The sequence below is a fragment of the Dipodomys merriami genome, unplaced genomic scaffold, assembly GCF_024711535.1.
Source record: "Dipodomys merriami isolate MVZ:Mamm:240054 unplaced genomic scaffold, mDipMer1.0.p SCAF_16, whole genome shotgun sequence".
In the NCBI taxonomy this organism is placed as follows: Eukaryota; Metazoa; Chordata; class Mammalia; order Rodentia; family Heteromyidae; genus Dipodomys; species Dipodomys merriami.
Genome location: NW_027202937.1, coordinates 13,198,002 through 13,216,390, shown reverse-complemented (window position 1 = coordinate 13,216,390; position 18,389 = coordinate 13,198,002). Strand labels below are relative to the sequence as shown.

Below are 18,389 nucleotides of genomic sequence, written 5' to 3'. Positions count from 1 at the left end.
TATTTATGCTACATTTTACTTATATTCATTCCAAAAATCTTTGGAACTCTATGAGAATAGATTCACAATAATTGCTCATTGAGTAAAAGGAAAGTTGATAAATGGAGGATTGATAACCATAGGGGGAGAGATGCACCATTATACTTTTAATATCACAGATATACAAGTTACTCTTGTCCCATTAGTCTCTTAACTGCATCTCTGACATCTTTGTTTCTGAGGGTGTAGATTAAAGGATTGAGGCTAGGTGTGACAACAGTATAAAACAGGGCAATGAACTTATTTTGGTCTTGGGAATTTTCCATGGGTGGCTGGAAGTATATGCAGAAGGCTGGAATGAAAAAGAGGGATACCACCATGAGATGGGCTCCACATGTCCCCAAAACTTTCTGAAATCCAGTAGTTGATTTCATCCTCAGTACAGCCTGGGCAATGGCACCATAGGAAGTGAAAATGAGGATGAGTGGTATGAGAGCAAAAATTGAACTTGTGACCATGAGGGTCATCTCATTAGCATGTATGTCTGCACATGCTATTTGCAGCAGAGCTGGAACTTCACAGAAGAAATGATCCACTTGGTGATGTCCACATAGGGGTACCCACAAAATAAAGAGGGAATGAAGTGCTGAGTTGGTAAAGCCACATACCCAGGAAGCCATAGCCAAAAATTGGCAGAAACGAGGGTGCATGAGGACAGTGTAATGCAAGGGTTTGCACACAGCTGCATAGCGGTCATAGGACATCACCATCAATAAAATACACTCTGTGGTTCCCAGAGCAAGAACGAAGTAAAGTTGGACCAAGCAACCAGCATAAGAAATGGTCTTGTCTGGGCCCCAGAGGTTGAACAGCAACTGGGGGATGGAGCTGGTGGTGTAGCAAAGATCCAGAACAGAGAGGTTTGAGAGGAAGAAGTACATGGGAGTGTGGAGGTGGGAGTCCAAGTATGCCAGGATGATGATGAACAGGTTGCCAGTCAGTGTCATCAAGTAGAAGATCAAGATGACCACAAAGAGAACTGCTTCCAGGTGGGGCCAATTAGAAAACCCTTTTAGGATGAAGTAGCTTTCAGAAGTCATATTGATGTTTGCCATCCTCATTCATTTTCTGCTGTGTTTTCCATTCAATTCTAGGGAGATTTGGGTATCAAAAGGTATTATTTCAGGGATTGACTGAACAACATAAGAATCTCTAACTGATGGAGACAGAATTTTTTCAGACATTAGAAGTTTAAAGGGTAAAATGATAATGGAGTTAGAAAACATACTAACTAGTGGATATAAAACTAGTAGCTTTGCAAACTAAGTTTGATGGGCAGCAGACTATTCATGTAGTTTAATGACAAAATGAAAAGTAATTGTTTGGACAGACGAATAATCTGTTGGACTCTAACTAGTCACCACAGCTACGTGGAGATAAACCAACTTTCTGTGTCTACTGATGTTATGCTTTCAAAAAGATATATCACCAAAGTGATATTTATGCCCCCAATACACAGTCTTTTTGTGTGTGTGTGACAGTCCTGGGGCTTGAACTCAGGGTCTAGGCACTGTTCCTGAGCTTCTTTTGCTCAAGGCTAGCTTTCTACCACTGAGCCGCAGTGCCACTTCTGGCCTTTTCTGTTAATGTGTACTGAAAAATTGAACCTAAGGCTTCATGCATGAAGCCCTACCACTAAGCCACATTCCCAGCCCCATAGTCCATTTATTATAATAAAAAATATCAGCCAAATTCAAACTGAGAAAAGAAACAGCTTACCTATAATCTACAAAAACTCAAGATCTGGAAAGGCAGTGAGGACTGAAGCATTGACTGGTCCAGGGTAAATGAGGCCCAAAAGACAAAGTACTAAATGTGTGATCCCACAGCTGAAAAAAAAAAAAAGCTATTGCAAATTATTTAGACCATTGGAGAAATCTGAATATTGTCCTCAAGTTGATTTACCTGTTTTTTAAACTTTCCATAGATTATGTGAAGTACTATCCTGGTTCTTTAAAAAGAAATACTAAGTTAGCCAATGGTAAAAAGTATTGCATCTCCACTTCTTCTCAAATGGTCCAGAAATAGAGATAGATGATATGTAGGTAGACAGATTGTAGAGACACATATTCACAGATTACATGGATAGAGATAAATAGATGGATGATAGATGAACAGCTAGATAAAAAATAGATAGATGAAGCTTTAGTTGTTTCTTCTTCCTGCTTTGAATACTCCTGCTCTTCATTTTTGCTCCCACATTCTTTAACTTCCTTGAACCCAACAAGGTCTCCCTTTCCCTTCCCATTTAAAATTGACATTGACCATTGATCAAGATACATTGTACTCATAAACTGATATGTTGAATTGAAACCTCCTGGTACAATCACCTAAAGATAATAAAATATAAATAAAAGTTTTTAACCCCCCTCAAAAAAAAATAGATAGATGGATGGATAGATAGATAGATAAAACTTTTCAAGGATAATATTTATTGAAGCTAAGACTTGAAGTGTAAATGTGTGTTTTTGCACTACTTTTTACTTTTATATATTTTGCAAGTCTGCAATTTCCCCCACAACGAAATGCTACCAAAAGAAAGTCCAAAATAATTTTATATTTCATTTAACTATTTTTCTTTTTACAGAAAAATTGTCTATTAAGTGCAATTCCTTCCCTCTAGTGTGAAATCTGAGTAAATGACTATCGAAGAAACACTAAAAGTGGCTAGAGAAGACAATAAAGCGTTTTTCTTAACAAATCAGTATCCTCTGTTTTCTTTTCATAATTTTCAAATTGTTATTACTTATATGATGATAAGAGCATAATAATTGCAGTTCCTATATTGTGACATATATGTCACAATATAGGAACTGCAATTATTATGCTTAATATATGCTTAAATAATCTAAGAAAAACATCAAATTTAGTGATTTCAAATTGTTTTTGCAAGGTGAGAACACTTAGCCTTAGACAGATGTCCTAGTAGAAAGAAACTTGATTTGTGTTGTTGACTTGACCTCACAGAAAAGTATTTTTTTCTACCTGAAAAATAAACTGTAGAGAAAGACTAACAAAAGACACATAGCCACATGCATAGTAACTTGCAACTAATAATGGTACGGAAAATGGGAATCTGAATAAGAACATTTGAAATTCTTCCTAAAGGACAAGGGAATATAAATACATTTAAAAATAAAATAAAAATTCAGTAAGAGAAAATAGGACAAGCAAGAGAAGGATCTGATAATATTAGGGAGGTGCATAAATCACAGGACTGAGAAAGCTAAACACAGGCCCTGAAGGTAGTTTCTACATGATAGATTTTTCTCTAGAACAATAACCACAACACTGAAATTCTAAGCATAAATCTTAATTACTATACATTTTAGTCTTATGTTTGGAGAAGAAATAAGACTGTTTATTGAATCCATAAATATTATCACTTTAATGTGTTGTGCCCAGCGTGTTTTCTGTTTGGTTAAAAATAAATCGTATTTCACAAAGAGTTATGATTTGTAGGTGACTCCTTTTCTCTTTTATGTGTTTAATTTTTCATCTGGGCTTTGTCTTATAGTTAATGGGTGACAATACATAGTAACCCAGCATTTCAATGTTCTCTTTTCTCTTTGAATTATCTGCCCACTCCAGCATTGCTACATTCTTTAACTCTAGTTCCTTATGGAACCAATGTATTCTATAATGCTACACTAAGGCATGAGAAGAAAGAAATAAAAATAGAGCCACCTGTTGTTTCCTGTTTTGGGGTTCTTAAATGCAACTCTTGTAAAAGATGTCAGAATAGCTAATTGATTGTATTTCAGTATAAAAATTGGGAACATTCAGATGAAAACAATACATTATGAGAGGTATGGATCAAAGAGTTACAACTCCTCCTTTCATGCAGATATAATTTTCAACTTCTACAGACAATTGCTTCCATGACTTAGTATATTGTGTACAACAAAGTATTAACTGTGAGTTATCTTTATTGAATCTTTAGTAGTCTTATAAAAGGAGATTAGAAAGGGATAAAGAGATAAGGGGGAAATACCAGAAGCAATAAAGAAGGAACTTGGAATTTGTGGTTGAATTCGCTTCTTACATGAAGTATGGAAAATAATGCTTATCAAAGTTGTTTTGGGGGGCTGTGGATAATTTTACCTCTTTAGGGTAATAAAGGAACATTGTGAGGAGAAAGTAGTGGCTTATTTTTAACTTTTTCATCATTAAGCAATATTTTCTGTTCTTGGCCCTATTCCTTCTTCAATATTCTTACCTTGTATTTAGGCAGTAGTTAATGTCTTCAATTAGTTTGTTCTTTCTCCTATCTATTCCTCACCTTTGTGGATGACTTCATCACTGGGGTTGATCTTCTTAGAGTCACTAATATAAATGGCTAATTGATCACATCAAGTTAATAAAGTTGAATCTGAAAGTTGAATCTGAATGTGTGATTGTCATCTCTAAAGAAGAGGTATGAGTCTAAAAGTGGTTAGCCCAAAGGAGAGATTCATCAGAGCATTTAGCTTATCGGGGGATGGACTCTTTAGGGCCAAAGGGGCCTTCATGGAAACTAAAAAGTATATGATTGGATTTCCTTGACGAGTTAATTTGAAAGGTAAATCCCAAAGTGTTGAATAATGATGCCATGTAAGGAGTTGTTTTAATTAGAACTCTTTCTCAGAAATGTGGTCAGCAGCCACACCAACATAACAGTATTTGAATTTCAATCATCACTGAGCAAAATGCTTTAAGCTATGATTACCAGGCACAGAGTAAATTGACTTGAGATATTTGAATGTTTCTTCTCAAGTTTTTATTAAGAGCTAAACTTGGAATAAGTTGCTAATGAGTATAAAGTTTTTCTAAAAAATTGAACTTCTTTTTTGGGGTGTGTGTGGACTGATCCTGGACCTTGAAACTCAGGGTCTGGGTTTGTCCCTAAACTTTGGTACTTAAGACTGGCACTCTACCGCTTGAGTCACAGCTTCACTTCTGGCTTTTTGCTTTTTAATTGGTGATAAAAGAGTCTGGATTTTCCTGGCAGGCCTGACTTCATCGGTGATTCTTAAATCTTAGCCTCCTGAGTAGCTAGTAATATAGGCAAGAGCCACTAGTGCCTAGCTTAAACTGTATATTTTTGCTTGGTTAATTTGAGTTCTTTAATTATATCTACCTGATATGCCTAAAATCAGGCTAAATTCAGCCCTTCAATTATGAAGAAAATACTTTAAAGACTGTTCAAAATTTGCTTAGAAATTAACTATCAAATCTTCAAAATATTTTAACAAAATTTTAATATTTTCAAAACATTTTAGGTATAATTTTTTATATTTTTCCAAGATATATCAAGATATATTACTAAGGGAAGTTGATATTGATAGTCTATCTACAATAATTGACTTGAATTTATAAAGGATTTTGTTATTTCAGCTAGTAGATTGATTTTTTTAACATTTTTTTAATTGAAAAGGTCATGAGCAGGGGGTTACAGTTACATAAGGAAGGTAATGAGTACATTTGTTTTTAAATACTTTTACCCCATCCCTCATTTTCTCCCACTTACCCCTTCCTACTCCCCTACCCCCAAGTTGTAAAATTCATTTCCAACATAGTTTCAAGTGAGTATCAGTGTTGCATTAGTTCCTCCTTTGTCTTGCTGTTTCTGTGGTTCTATTTCCCTTCCACAGATTGAAAAAATGTATATACAACACAAAGAGTTGTATATAAAACAGAAAAAAAGAAATAACTATATACAGTATATAATACAAATCTCTTGTTTCCCATTCTTGGAGTTCATGTTGATACGCTTCATTATACGTGGTCCTATGCACTTAGCAATTGGGTTATTGAAATTCCATTAAGAATATCATAAAGCCAGGTGCCGTTGGCTCATGCCTGTAATCCTAGCTACTTAGGAGGCTGAGATCTGAGGATCTTGGTTCAAAGCCGGCCCAGGCAGGAAAGTCCATGAGACTCATCTCCAATAAACCACTCAGAAAACCGAAGTGGCGCAGTCACTCAAGTGGTAAAGCACTAGCCTTGAGCTGAATAGCTGAGGGATGGTATTGAGTTCAAACCCCATGACCGTCAAAAAGAAAAAAAAAATATCATAGACTTATTCTAAACAAGATAAACCATTTAACCCACTTTTCTTTGGGTCTAGCTTACTTTGCTTAATATAATTTTTTCCAAATCTTTCCATGAATAGGGCCATGCCATTCTGATGGAAGCATAAAACTCCATTGCATGTATATACCACATCTTCTTGGTCCATTCATAGTAGGTTTTACTAGAGAAAGTCTTGGTAGGGAAAATCATATTAAGTTAAAATAGAATTACACATAAAATTTAACTCTTTAGAGAGTGCTCTGGTACTTTCTGTGCAACAGAAATAACAGTAAATTTTCTTCAGCTTCCATAGTCTTCTTTGCTATAAAAACTCAATGTATCAATGTTTTTATCTTCCTTGTGTAAGAAAGAATTTGTGGTCTTTACCTGCATGTAGAATAATGACTTTTAGAGGTTGGAAGAATGAGAGAGTGAGTGGACAAAAATTGTGCAGGTGATCAGTGTACATTATATATGTGTGTGTTAAAATGTCCCACTAAACCCCAATAATTTGTGTCATTAATACGTATTAATGTAAAAGTAAAGAAAGTAATTGAAACTTCCATATGAAACAAATGTAAAAATTCTTCACTGAGCTGAGGGCATAGCCATTCCATGCATTTTAGCTGTTAGTACCATTAGGGTAAATTTTAAAGAAAGACTGATACTTGTGAAATCATACATTACTTTTGATAATGTTTACTTCAGACTTGAAAGTATTTAAAATAAAAAACAACCTTTTTACCCCTCATCACATATAATCATTTAGAATAATCAACTGTAAGGGTTTTCATTTTTGTATTTATTTCCAGAATTCAGCACACATGTCACAGATATGGTCCATATAATCTTCATCTACTACTCTGTGATTCAACACTTAGCCCAAAGAGAACCACTTACTATGAACTAGTTTACATTGTTCTGGTAAAATTTTAACATGTCTGATAAGCAATTATTCAACAATGGCTGCACAAAAATATTGTGCCTTCCAGACATTGTATTATCTAATGTCCCTTCGATGACATTTCCAGTTTGATGTTCACTTGTTCACTTATTCTCATAGTCATTTCAAAGTTACAAATTGTGTCCACTTCACAGACACTGTTTCTTCATAAGAGATTAAAAACATAATAGAGGATTAAAAAAACAACAACAACAACCTGACCCATTGTAACAATGAGATGTACAAGCTACTATGTTGAAGACAAACTTAACAACTTGGTGGGGGAGGAGGAATTGGGGAGGTGGGAAGGATAGGGATGGGTAGGGGAAAAACAAAGGAGGAAGTAACAATGCTCAATAGGAAATATACTCATTACCTTACTCATGTAACTGTAACACCTCCGTATAGTATTTTTTTTACAATAAAAACATATATAAAAAACAAGCCTGTATCATAGCATTAAAATCTGTGTTCCTCCAACTATCCTTGCATAGAGTTGGCTCTCCTGGTGATTTTTTGCATATTATATTAGTTTATTTTCCAGAGAAAGTGGGATCTTTTCTTACTTTCATCTTAGATTTACAGCTCCCCATGCAAACATACACTCAGGGGGTCATGCTTTCATTACTAGATGTGGGATTCCCCACAGACTCCATCCCTTCAATATTGTGGCCCCATAACCTACTTTTACCTAGATTTGCTATCAGTGCTTTCCTGGGAGTCAGTAGAATGAAATGAGTCTTACTTAACTGTCATTACCTATGGGAAAAGTGCTATCTACAAAACTCTGCCTTGCAAAATTGGTTATCTACATGTAGAAAACTAAAACTAGATCCTTATATATCACCCTGCACCAGAATCAACTCCAAATGGATCAAAGACCTTGAACTCAAAGCAGACACTCTGAAGACATTAAAGGATGGAATAGGAGAAACCCTAGGTCTCCTTCGCTCAGGCCGAAACTTTCTGAATAGAGACCCGGAAACACAACAAATCAAAGAAAGGTTGGACAAATGGGATTGCATAAAGTTGCAGAGCTTCTGCAGGGCAAATGACATAGCTAGCAAGATTGGGAGAAGATCTTTACTAGCCATACAACGGACAAGGGTCTCATATCTAAGATATACTTGGAACTCAAAAAATTAAACCCCCCAACAACAAATCCTCAAAGAAACAACTGCCCAATAAATAAGTGGGCGAAAGACTTAAAGAGAAACTTCTCTGAAGAAGAAAGAAGGATGGCCAATAGACACATGAAGAAATGTTCAACATCCCTAGCCATAAAAGAAATGCAAATCAAAACAACATTGAGATATCACCTCACTCCAGTTAGAACGGCAAAAATCAAGAGCTCTAACAACAACAGATGCTGGAGGGGATGTGGACAGAAAGGAACCTTACTTCATTGTTGGTGGGAATGTAAACTTGTTCAACCACTTTGGAAAGCAGTATGGAGGTTCCTCAAAAGACTTCACATAGAACTCCCCTATGACCCAGCAATCCCACTTTTGGGCATTTACCCAAATGTTTACAAACAAGACCACACTAAAGCTACCAGCACAACTATGTTTATTGCAGCATTATTTACCATAGCTAAGATATGGAACCAACCCAGATGCCCCTCAGTAGATGAATGGATCAAGAAAATGTGGTATATATACACAATGGAATTCTATGCCTCCATCAGAAAGAATGACATTGCCCCATTTGTTAGGAAATGGAAAATCTTGGAAAAAATTATATTAAGTGAAGTAAGCCAGGCCCAAAGAAACATAGGTCCCATGGTTTCCCTTATTTGTAATATCTAGTAGATGTATGAGTCAAGCGGAAAAGGTCAGATAATGTGATGTCAGGAAAATGAACCCTTAGATATGTATTTTAATGTTTTTTTTCTTTCATGCATGTGTTTCTAACGCATTTATAAGATTATCTCTTTGTTGCTTTGTATGTCCCTCCCCCACAGTATAACCCCTGCTTTCACTATATTTGATGTCAGTATAACTTGTGGAGGGGATGGGAAAAACCAGTTGTTTAAGGATACAGGTGGACCTGTTGCAACAATGAGAAGTACAAGTTGTCATGTCCAAAACAAGCTTTACAACGTCGGTGCAGGGGGGGGGGGGGAAGGGGGGGAAAGGAGAAGGATTGGGATTGGGGGGGAGGGGGGAGGCTGGGAAGGGATGTGAAGGGTAAACAAAGGAGGAGGCTGCAATGCTTGGTAAGAAATGTACGCATTATCCTGCCCATGTAATTGTAGCTCCTCTGTACAGTATGTTCACAAATAAAATAAAATAAAATTTAAAAAACAAAAACAAAAAAAATAACTCTGCCTTGCTGACAAGGTATACTCATACACATTGTTCTCACACTGGAATTCTACCCTACCGTGTGGATAATAAGGCACTTGAGGCTTTTGTGTTCCCAACTACCATTGTCTCATTTTCATCCTCCATATAGGTGATTTTCATGTACTGACATTATACCTGATGCAAAAAAATAACACCATCAACATTTGTATTTCCATAAACTGTATCTCTCCTATGCTACCACAAGGTAGATGGCCATTGGATTGTAGAGTAAAATATGCAGTTTTAAATTACAGATTTCTCTCTTACTAGTAAGCCTTTATTGCTGTAACCAGTGCAGATTTCTTGTTGATTTCCCCCAAGCCCAACTCCAGTGATTCTTCATCACCCATTGACTATGAGGGCTTTGTTTTTTTCAGAGATGGGAATGACTGGAACTTACAAGTCCCTGTCTTTAATCTAAACTCTAGATATTTTTGCTTTGGTTATATTCCAAGACCTGGAAAAGGACACTTATCAGGATTATGCCCAATCATAATAATTAGTTAAAAAAAAAAACAAACAAAACCACCACCACCACCACCAACAACAACAAAAACCCTACATACTTTCCCTTAAAATTCCCAGCTAGGTGAGGATTCCTGCTTCTTGCTTTTCTATTGAAAATTATCTGGAACTCCCTGGCCAATGCTATAAGGTGTGGAAGTGAAATATATAGGTTACAACCTCTGGAGAGATGCAACTAAGAGCGCAAATCTGGGCAGAATGTGATCCTGTACTTATAAAACAGCAAGAGAGCAAGGAAGAAAGTTTAGGGACAACACACAGGCCCTGGGTTCAAGTCTCATGACTGGCATCAAAAAAAAAAAAAGAAAAGAGGATTAAGATAGCTGAAATATGTTACTAACTAGCCAATCAAAGCAAATTAAATCCATTATCATTTTGTTTGATTTCACTGACCAGCCCAAATTCTTGGAACGTTCTCATAAGCAACTTTAATTTATTATCATTGTGCCCAGTGACAAATTAACACATATACAGTAATTCCTCAATCTTATCTTGCCCTTGTTCTGTTCAGACAAAAGATGTGTTATATTCATGTATCTTAACAAGAATCAAGCAATCTGAGAAAGAGAAAATGTCCAAAAATGACGTTGCTAATAAAATAATTGAAAAATAATTTCATGAAAAGCAGAAGGATGAACAGATACGTACGTTGAACAGGTATTTACTTACAATATTCAATGTGACAAGTTACATAGACCCACTGGTTAAATTATTCATATAATTTCATTACTGAAAACTTTATTTCTTCACCAAAAGAATTAACATATATGCTTGTACAATATAATAGACTACATCATTCATCATAGTTACCATTTGTGTCTATTATGATATTTTGGACTAACTTTAAGGTCTGCTTGAGGGGAATAAAGCCCTTATGCTGTCTTTCCAATGTCTTCCTCTTTCTCTATAGAGGTTCATAAATTAGCATATAAATTTATATTGAAAACAGTCAAAGGATATTATATATTTTCAAGTGGTTTTAATAAAATCTTTTCCTAATGATACATTCCCCCCCATAGATCCTGATATATGTTAACACTTCATTCCATGGAATTTCAGAAATATTTAAGAATTAAATAATAATAAAACATTGATTCTTAAGCAATATTTCAAGATTAATGATAAAAGAAACAACAACTTCAAGTCTCAACTAATTTTGTTAATTTGTTGACTAAAACATAAATCTCAAAAAAGCAGAGATATTTTCTTCTAGGTTGCACCAGACTTTGTACAACAGTTGGATGTGGTCATGTCACACTCTTATACCCTATTAACCTCCTTACTGCCCCTCTCACATCTTTGTTTCTGAGGGTGTAGATGAGAGGGTTGAGGCTAGGTGTAACAACTGTGTAAAACAGGGCAATGAACTTGCCTTTGTCTTGGGAGTTTTCAGTTGGAGGCTGGAGATAGATACACATGACTGGAATAAAAAAGAGGGACACCACCATGAGATGGGCTCCACATGTCCCAAACACTTTCTGAAGTCCAGTGCTTGATTGCATCCTCAACACTGCCCGAGCAATGGCACCATAGGAAGTCAGAATGAGGAGGAGAGGTACGACGACAAAAACCGAGCTCATGACCATGAGAGTCAGCTCATTCACATGGGTATCGATACATGATAATTGTAGCAATGCTGGGACTTCACAGAAGTTATCCACTTGATGATGTCCACACAAGGGCACCCAGAAGGTAAAGGAAGAATGTAGTGCTGATGCAGCAAAGCCACTTACCCAGGAGGACAGAGCCAGCAAGTGGCAGAAGCGAGGGTGCATGAGGACAGCGTAATGCAAGGGTTTGCACACAGCTGCGTAGCGGTCGTAGGACATCACCACCAGCAGCACACACTCCGTGCTGCCCAGAGCAAGGACAAAGTAGAGCTGTATCATGCAGCCAGCATAAGAAATGGTCTTGTCTGGACCCTGGAGATTGAACAGCAACTGGGGGATGGAGCTGGTAGTGTAGCAAAGATCCAGAACAGAGAGGTTTGAGAGGAAGAAGTACATGGGAGTGTGGAGATGAGTGTCTAGACATGATAGGAGGATAATGAACAAGTTGCCTATTAGTGTCATCAAGTAGAAGATTAAGATGACCACAAAGAGACCTATTTCCAGCTGAGGCCATTTTGAAAATCCCAGTAGAATAAAATAGCCTTCAGAAGTAGCATTTTTTCCAACATCATTCATCATCTTCTGTATCTGAAGAAAGGATCACTTAACTTCAAAAAGCTGTCCATAATTGTCAAACACTAATCAGCTGGTTTTTGTTTTTTAAGTATACCATTTTGAAATGTAATTCTGTGTGTGTCAGAAGGCAGTAAAATTTTTGTCATTTTTTTGTTTCATTCATGTTTGCTCTCTGTAGATATAATATGTAACTTTCCTTTTGCTTTTAATTCATTTTTAAATAGCATTTCATGCTAACATATACACATATACATCAATTTATCAAGTTCCATTATATGAGCAAAAGCTGATAATTACAGAATGATAAAGACCACAGAACTCATTGATGCAAAGCTTCCAGTGTTAAATGAAATTAATGCTAATGATGGAAGACTATGTTTATTACAGAATGTAAGAAAAAGGAGGAGGCAGGCAAGAGAAGACAAGGAATTTTGGACACAGGAAAGAAAAGAGAACTAACGTTGTGGTTCCCAGAGTTGAAAGAGTATATATCACAGAGCTTAGAGACCTAGACAATAGGAATTAAAGATCCATACCATAAAATGCCCTATTCTTTCACAATTTTATTTTATTTTTTGGGTCTGGTCATGGGGCCTGAACTCTGGGCCTGGGCGCTGTCCCTCAGCTCTTCAGTTCAAGGCTAGCGCTCTACCACTTGAGCCACAGCGCCACTTCCGGCTTTTTTCTTTTTTGCTTATGTGGTGCTGAGGAATAGAACCAGGGCCTCAGGCATGCAAGGCAAGTGCTCTACCACTGAGCCACCTTCCCAGCCCCCTTTCACAATTTTAGATAGTAATTGAACAGTGTTAACCCTTCCCTCAAAATTTACACATTACTTGATTTATATAACTCTAACTTCTTTGTACTTCACCTTTGCCATAACAATAAAATCATATATATATATATATATATATATACATATATATGTTGAGATATTGCTTCAATTCTGAGCCAGAATTTATAGTTTGTATGCTTCAGGTTTTATGTGACTTATAATGGAGATTTTAACTAAATATTAATTAATACTAAATCAATTAAACATATGCAAACCTTTGTATAAAGTTCAATGACAGATTTACCTTTTAGGTTTTCTTTTGTTAAAAAAAAAAGTAAAGAAGAAATTCAAATGTGCACTGACACTATGACTTTCAATTGGCCATTTTCTCTTGTGCTTTTTTAATCTTTCATGGGAAAGGTAAAAATCTTTCATTAGTCTTTCGATGTTATATAGTACTTCACTATTTAAATATCAGTAAGTGGCTTTGTCATGCAAATTATTCTCTCCTCCTGCCACAGCTTCATTTTTGTTATATTCTGGTAAAATCCAGGAAAGATGAAAATAATCACAGCACACCAACCTTCTGTATTTGTGGTTATTTTTAAGAGTCAAAAATTGTATTTTTGCCTCTTAAAGAAGATATAAGGGCAGGCTAAGACACAAGGGACTGTCTACAAACAAACAACTTCAATGGCAGTGAATACTTTCTCTGATGCAGCATAGTTTTCTTCCCTTTTTGAGCTGCCTTTTTTAAATTTTAGTTTAGTTTTATTGTCAAGGTGATGTATAAAGGGGTTACAGTTGCATGAGTAAAACATTGTTACCCCTCCTTCAGTTTTCTTGCACTTTCCCTCCTCCCAGACTCCCCCTCAAGTTGTAGAGTTCATTCCCAACATAGTGTCTTGTGAGTATTGCTGTTGCATTGGTTCACCCTTTGTCTGACCATTTTGTTGTTTCCCTATCCTTCCCCAAATCAGAGAAACGTATATACAAGACACAGGGTACCAAAATCAAAAACAGTGACAACAAGGGGGGAAAAAAGAAAAAGAAATAACTTCACACAGTACATTGAAACGAAACGAAACAAAACAAAACAAAAACAAAAACCCTCTTGTTTCCATATCTTGGAATTTCAATTAGCATCATTTTATTTAAAAAAATGGAACGCTTCACGAATTTGCATGTCAACCTTGCGCAGGGGCCATGCTAATCTTCTCTGTATCGTTCCAATTTTAGTGTATGTGCTGCTGAAGTGAGCACTGCTTGATTATATTAGTTTAAAACAAGTGGCAGTGTGATACTTCATCTGTTATATGATTTGTTTTCTAGCATTCTCTTATTTATAAAAAAAGAGATGGGAAATAAGTTAGCAAAAATAAATGAATAAATACCCTATGTAGAAAAAAAATGAAGCATTGATTTTCTCCTTGGTAGAAAATGAAAATGAAAATGAAAACCTTATTAGATGTACTTCTCTCTACTTTTAAATCACATTATTAGGTGTACTTCTCTCTACTTTGAAATTAACCACTACAGGGCAAATAAATGGTTTAACACTTACTTATAGTTCCATAGTATCATAATAAGACAGTTTTCTAATTTTTACTATATTCATTTCTAATGGGATTATTATAATTTTAATTACTAGTAATACTTTTATACATGTACAGAACACAATGCAATGTCTTGTGGTATCTTGATCTATGTATACACTGTGAAACAACTATTTCAAGATAACTAACATCATCACTTTGCATACTTAATTTTTATAATAAGATTATTAAAAATCTGCTCTTTGAGTGATATGAAGTACAGGAGTTGAGTGCGTGATGTTGATACTGACCTTCTACTTTGTCCACATTCTCTGTTGTTTTCTCCTCTGTCTATGACCTCAGCATATTTAAGTGTGTGAGTTCTCTGCTTGTCATGCAACCTGAGAACATCAGGCTAGTTGCTTTCTTATGCCATTTTGGTTAATGTAATAAATCTTGCTGTGAAGAGAAAAATCATCATTGTCAGAGACGAAGGAAGCCTGAGTTTGTCCCAAAGATTGCTTTTAGCAGAACGTGGAACACTTTAGGGTATAAAAGGCTCCAGGGGTTACATCCAATATCCCAGAGCAAGTTGGACCTTTATAAAAACACAGAAAATAATAGGCCTTTTTTTTTTTTTTTGGACTGGGGTCTTGGGACAATAAATCCCACAGTTACAATTAATGCCTTTCAAGGAGCTGTCCGTGGCTTAACCTTCTCACAAAACTCTTCACCGACAGACCTTCAGTGTGATGTCATCTTCCCACTGATGTGAGGATTTTGTCACCATGGCAGGAAGAGCTGTATGCTGGGTGTTGTATTAATGATGAAAGGCATGAGTTGTACCAAATCGTTTCATTTTCTGCCTCAATTCTACATTAGGCTAAGGTTGCCTATTAATGGTCTACAAAGTAGAAAACTTAGAACACATAATGGCTGCATTGCATAGGATTTCCCCATTTGGGAGTCATTTATGATACAATTAGCACTTACATTTCTGTTCTTTAATTGTTAAAGATTTGTGTTTTTTTTTGTTTTTTGCTTTTTTGCTGGTGGTGGGGCTTGAACTCAGCGTGTGGGCACTTTCCCTGAGCTCTTTTGCTCAAGGCTAGCATTCTATCACATTGAGTCACAGCTCCACTTCTTGTTTTCTGGTGGTTCATTGGAGATAAGAGTCTCAAGGTAACAATGCTTGATAAGAAATGTACTCGTTATCTTGCCCGTGTAATTGTAACTCCTCAGTATGGTATTCTTACAATAAAAAAAAAAAGAGTCTCATGGACTTCCCTGCCTAGGCTGGCTTCAAACCACAATCCTCAGATCTCAGTCTCCTGAGTTGCTGGGATTACAGGCATGAACCACTGGTATCTGGTTTTTAATTGTTAAAAGTATTTTTGATAGAGGCATCAACTCTATTAAGACAGAAATATTTTTGTAAAAAATGATGTTTTCCTTTACTGTAATAATAAAATCTCAATATGTAGATAATATTTTAATATCTTATTATTTTCTTTCATTTTTACATTCTTTTTACAAGGTTTTATGGCCAACTAAAAGCCTTTCTATATAAAAATGGAAGGTGCTCTTTGAAAGATGACCTATATCAATTGAAAATTCCTAATTACCTTTTAAGTTTAAGTACAAGTTTATTACTGAAAGACTTGTTTGATAGCCTAACATAGAATCTGTCCTGGACAATGTACTCTGAGAAGAATATGGGTTTTGTTGTGCATGGATGGTGTGTTATGTACATGATCGATAAATCCATATATTCTAAAGTGTAGGTCAAATCCAGTGTTCCCTTATTGATTTCCTATTGGGAGGATTTGTGTCTGTGGAAAGTAGGATATTAAGCTGTGGTCAGTCTCTCTTTTAATATCTATTAATATTTTCTTTAAGTGATATTCCATGTATTTACAATTGAAATGTCTCTTTGGTGAACTAATATCTAAGCTCTTCATGCATACATACTTACAATTGAAATATTCCTTTAGTGAGTTGATGCGTTAGTCATTGTATAGTGACCATGTCTTTTCACCTTCATATTTTGTCTTTTCTAAGGTCTCACTGGATATTTAAAGTCCATTTTGTGTTATGTAGAGCTATCCTTGCTCTTTTTGATTTCTGTTTGTATTGGATATCTTTTAAAAGTATTTTATTTGAAATCTATGTGTACCTTTAAAGCCTCTTCTAGGTTTCTTCTAGGCAGCCTACAGTTGGCTATTTCAACTATCTATGCAGTCATTCTGTGTATTTTGATTGGAGTACTGAATCTATAATATCTAATATATATTTTTTGAACTCTTAAGGTTTGAGCTCAGGGCTTCCTGCTTGCTTGAAGAATGGTAGATACTCTACCACTTGAGTCATGTTCCTAGTTCTTTGTTGCTTCAGTTACTTTTTGGATAGAATCTTCTCTTTTGCCAAGGACTGGCCTTAGATTGCTATATTTTCCCTTTGCCTTTCCATGTAGATGTCTTTATAGCCATGAGTCAATGTACTCAGCCCTTCTAAAGTAATCATTCATAGATAAGGTCTCACTACTGGTGTTTTGTTGTTTCTTGTTTTGTAGTTCCTCTATTCCTTTTTTTTTTTTTTTTGCCAGTCCTGGGGCCTGGCACCATCCCTGAGCTCTTTTGTTCAAGGCTAGTACTCTATTACTTGAGCCATAGCACCACCTCCAACATTTTCTGTGATTAATTGGAGATAAGAGTCTCACAGACTTTCCTGCTTGGGCTGGCTTCGAACAGCCATTCTCAGATTTCAGCCTCTTGTGTCACTAGGATTACAGGCATGAACCATTGGTGCTTGGCTTTCCTCTGTTCCTTTCTATCTCTCTTACTGTTTTCTCTTATGATTTGATGAATTTTGTGTAGCTATACTTTGATCTTTTTCTTTTAATATTAATTTATTTCAAACTTCTCTTTTCTAGTTACAATGTGACTTGTATAAAGTATCTTCTGGTTATACTATTTTAATTAAGATCACAGTAAGATGACTTTGATCACAGTCAAGTCTCTATAGTTTTACTTCTTTCCTTGTCCTCACATTGTTAAGCCAATACATTTTTTGTGTCTTATTTATTTCTCTTTAAAAAACTTTATGCCAGCATTGAATTTATGTATTTTTTAATAAAATATTACAGAAATCTGGTTATGACTATGTCCTTGCTATTATTAGTAAGTTTTATATTGTTAAGTGGTGAGTTTTTATGTTGGTAGTATCCATTCATTTCTCATTGAAGAAATCAGTTTATGATTTCATATAAAGCCTATCAAATAGTGAGAAAAATTCTCACTATTTGCAAAATACTTTATCTCTCTTCTATTTTTTGTCAGTGGTAGGGCTTGAACTCAGGGCTAGGCACTGTCCCTGTCTTTTGCTCAAGGCTAGCTCTCTACCACTTTAGGCCCAGCCCCACTTCTGGCTTTTTGAATGGTTAATTGGAGATAAGTGTCTCACAGGGACTTATCTGCTTGAGCTGGTTTTGAACCATGATCCTCAGATCTCAGCCTCTTTAGTAACTAGGATTACATGCATGAGCCTGGATTTCTCACTTCTAGTTTTAAAGGATAGCTTTACCAGGTACAATATTCCTGTTTTTGTTGTTTAGTACAAGAGATTGAACTCAAAAGACACTGTACTGTTAGACAGATTCATTTTGTGAGGATAGATCATCTCCATTTAGTCCTCACAGTCTCTTGATGGGACACCTGGTAAACTCTACAAGTAGGTTGAGTTTGATGCCTGATTTGGGCCATTGATCAGGTGATGAGGTTGGCTGGACTTGCTTTCTTTGTTCCTTGATGGTTTAAGACTATTTGATAGATCTAAAATCATGTGAATCTCCTTGCTGTGTTCCGCAATTGCCTCATCAGGGATTATAACTGTCTGCTGTTCCTGGTAGGCACTGATCCTGGATGAACTCCAGAGGACAAGGCTGTAGGCTGGGTGCCATAATCATGTGATTGGATGGCTTCTCAA

The 18,389-nt window shown here is 36.0% G+C and overlaps 1 protein-coding gene, 1 non-coding gene and 1 pseudogene across 2 annotated transcripts; all 3 read right to left on the bottom strand.

Annotated features, from left to right (window-relative positions):
* Window positions 1-167: 167 nt before the first annotated feature.
* Window positions 168-1,104, bottom strand: LOC138827801 (olfactory receptor 2J3-like; annotated as a pseudogene).
* Window positions 1,105-11,156: 10,052 nt separating this feature from the next.
* Window positions 11,157-12,098, bottom strand: LOC138827981 (olfactory receptor 2J3-like). The gene has a single exon (XM_070023555.1). It carries the CDS (start codon window positions 12,096-12,098, stop codon window positions 11,157-11,159), a length of 942 nt encoding a protein of 313 aa, XP_069879656.1.
* A 1,928-nt stretch (window positions 12,099-14,026) lies between these two features.
* LOC138828510 (U6 spliceosomal RNA) lies at window positions 14,027-14,133 on the bottom strand. Its single transcript, XR_011372265.1, has one exon. It is a non-coding gene; the product is annotated as a U6 spliceosomal RNA (small nuclear RNA).
* Between the last annotated feature and the right edge of the window lie 4,256 nt (window positions 14,134-18,389).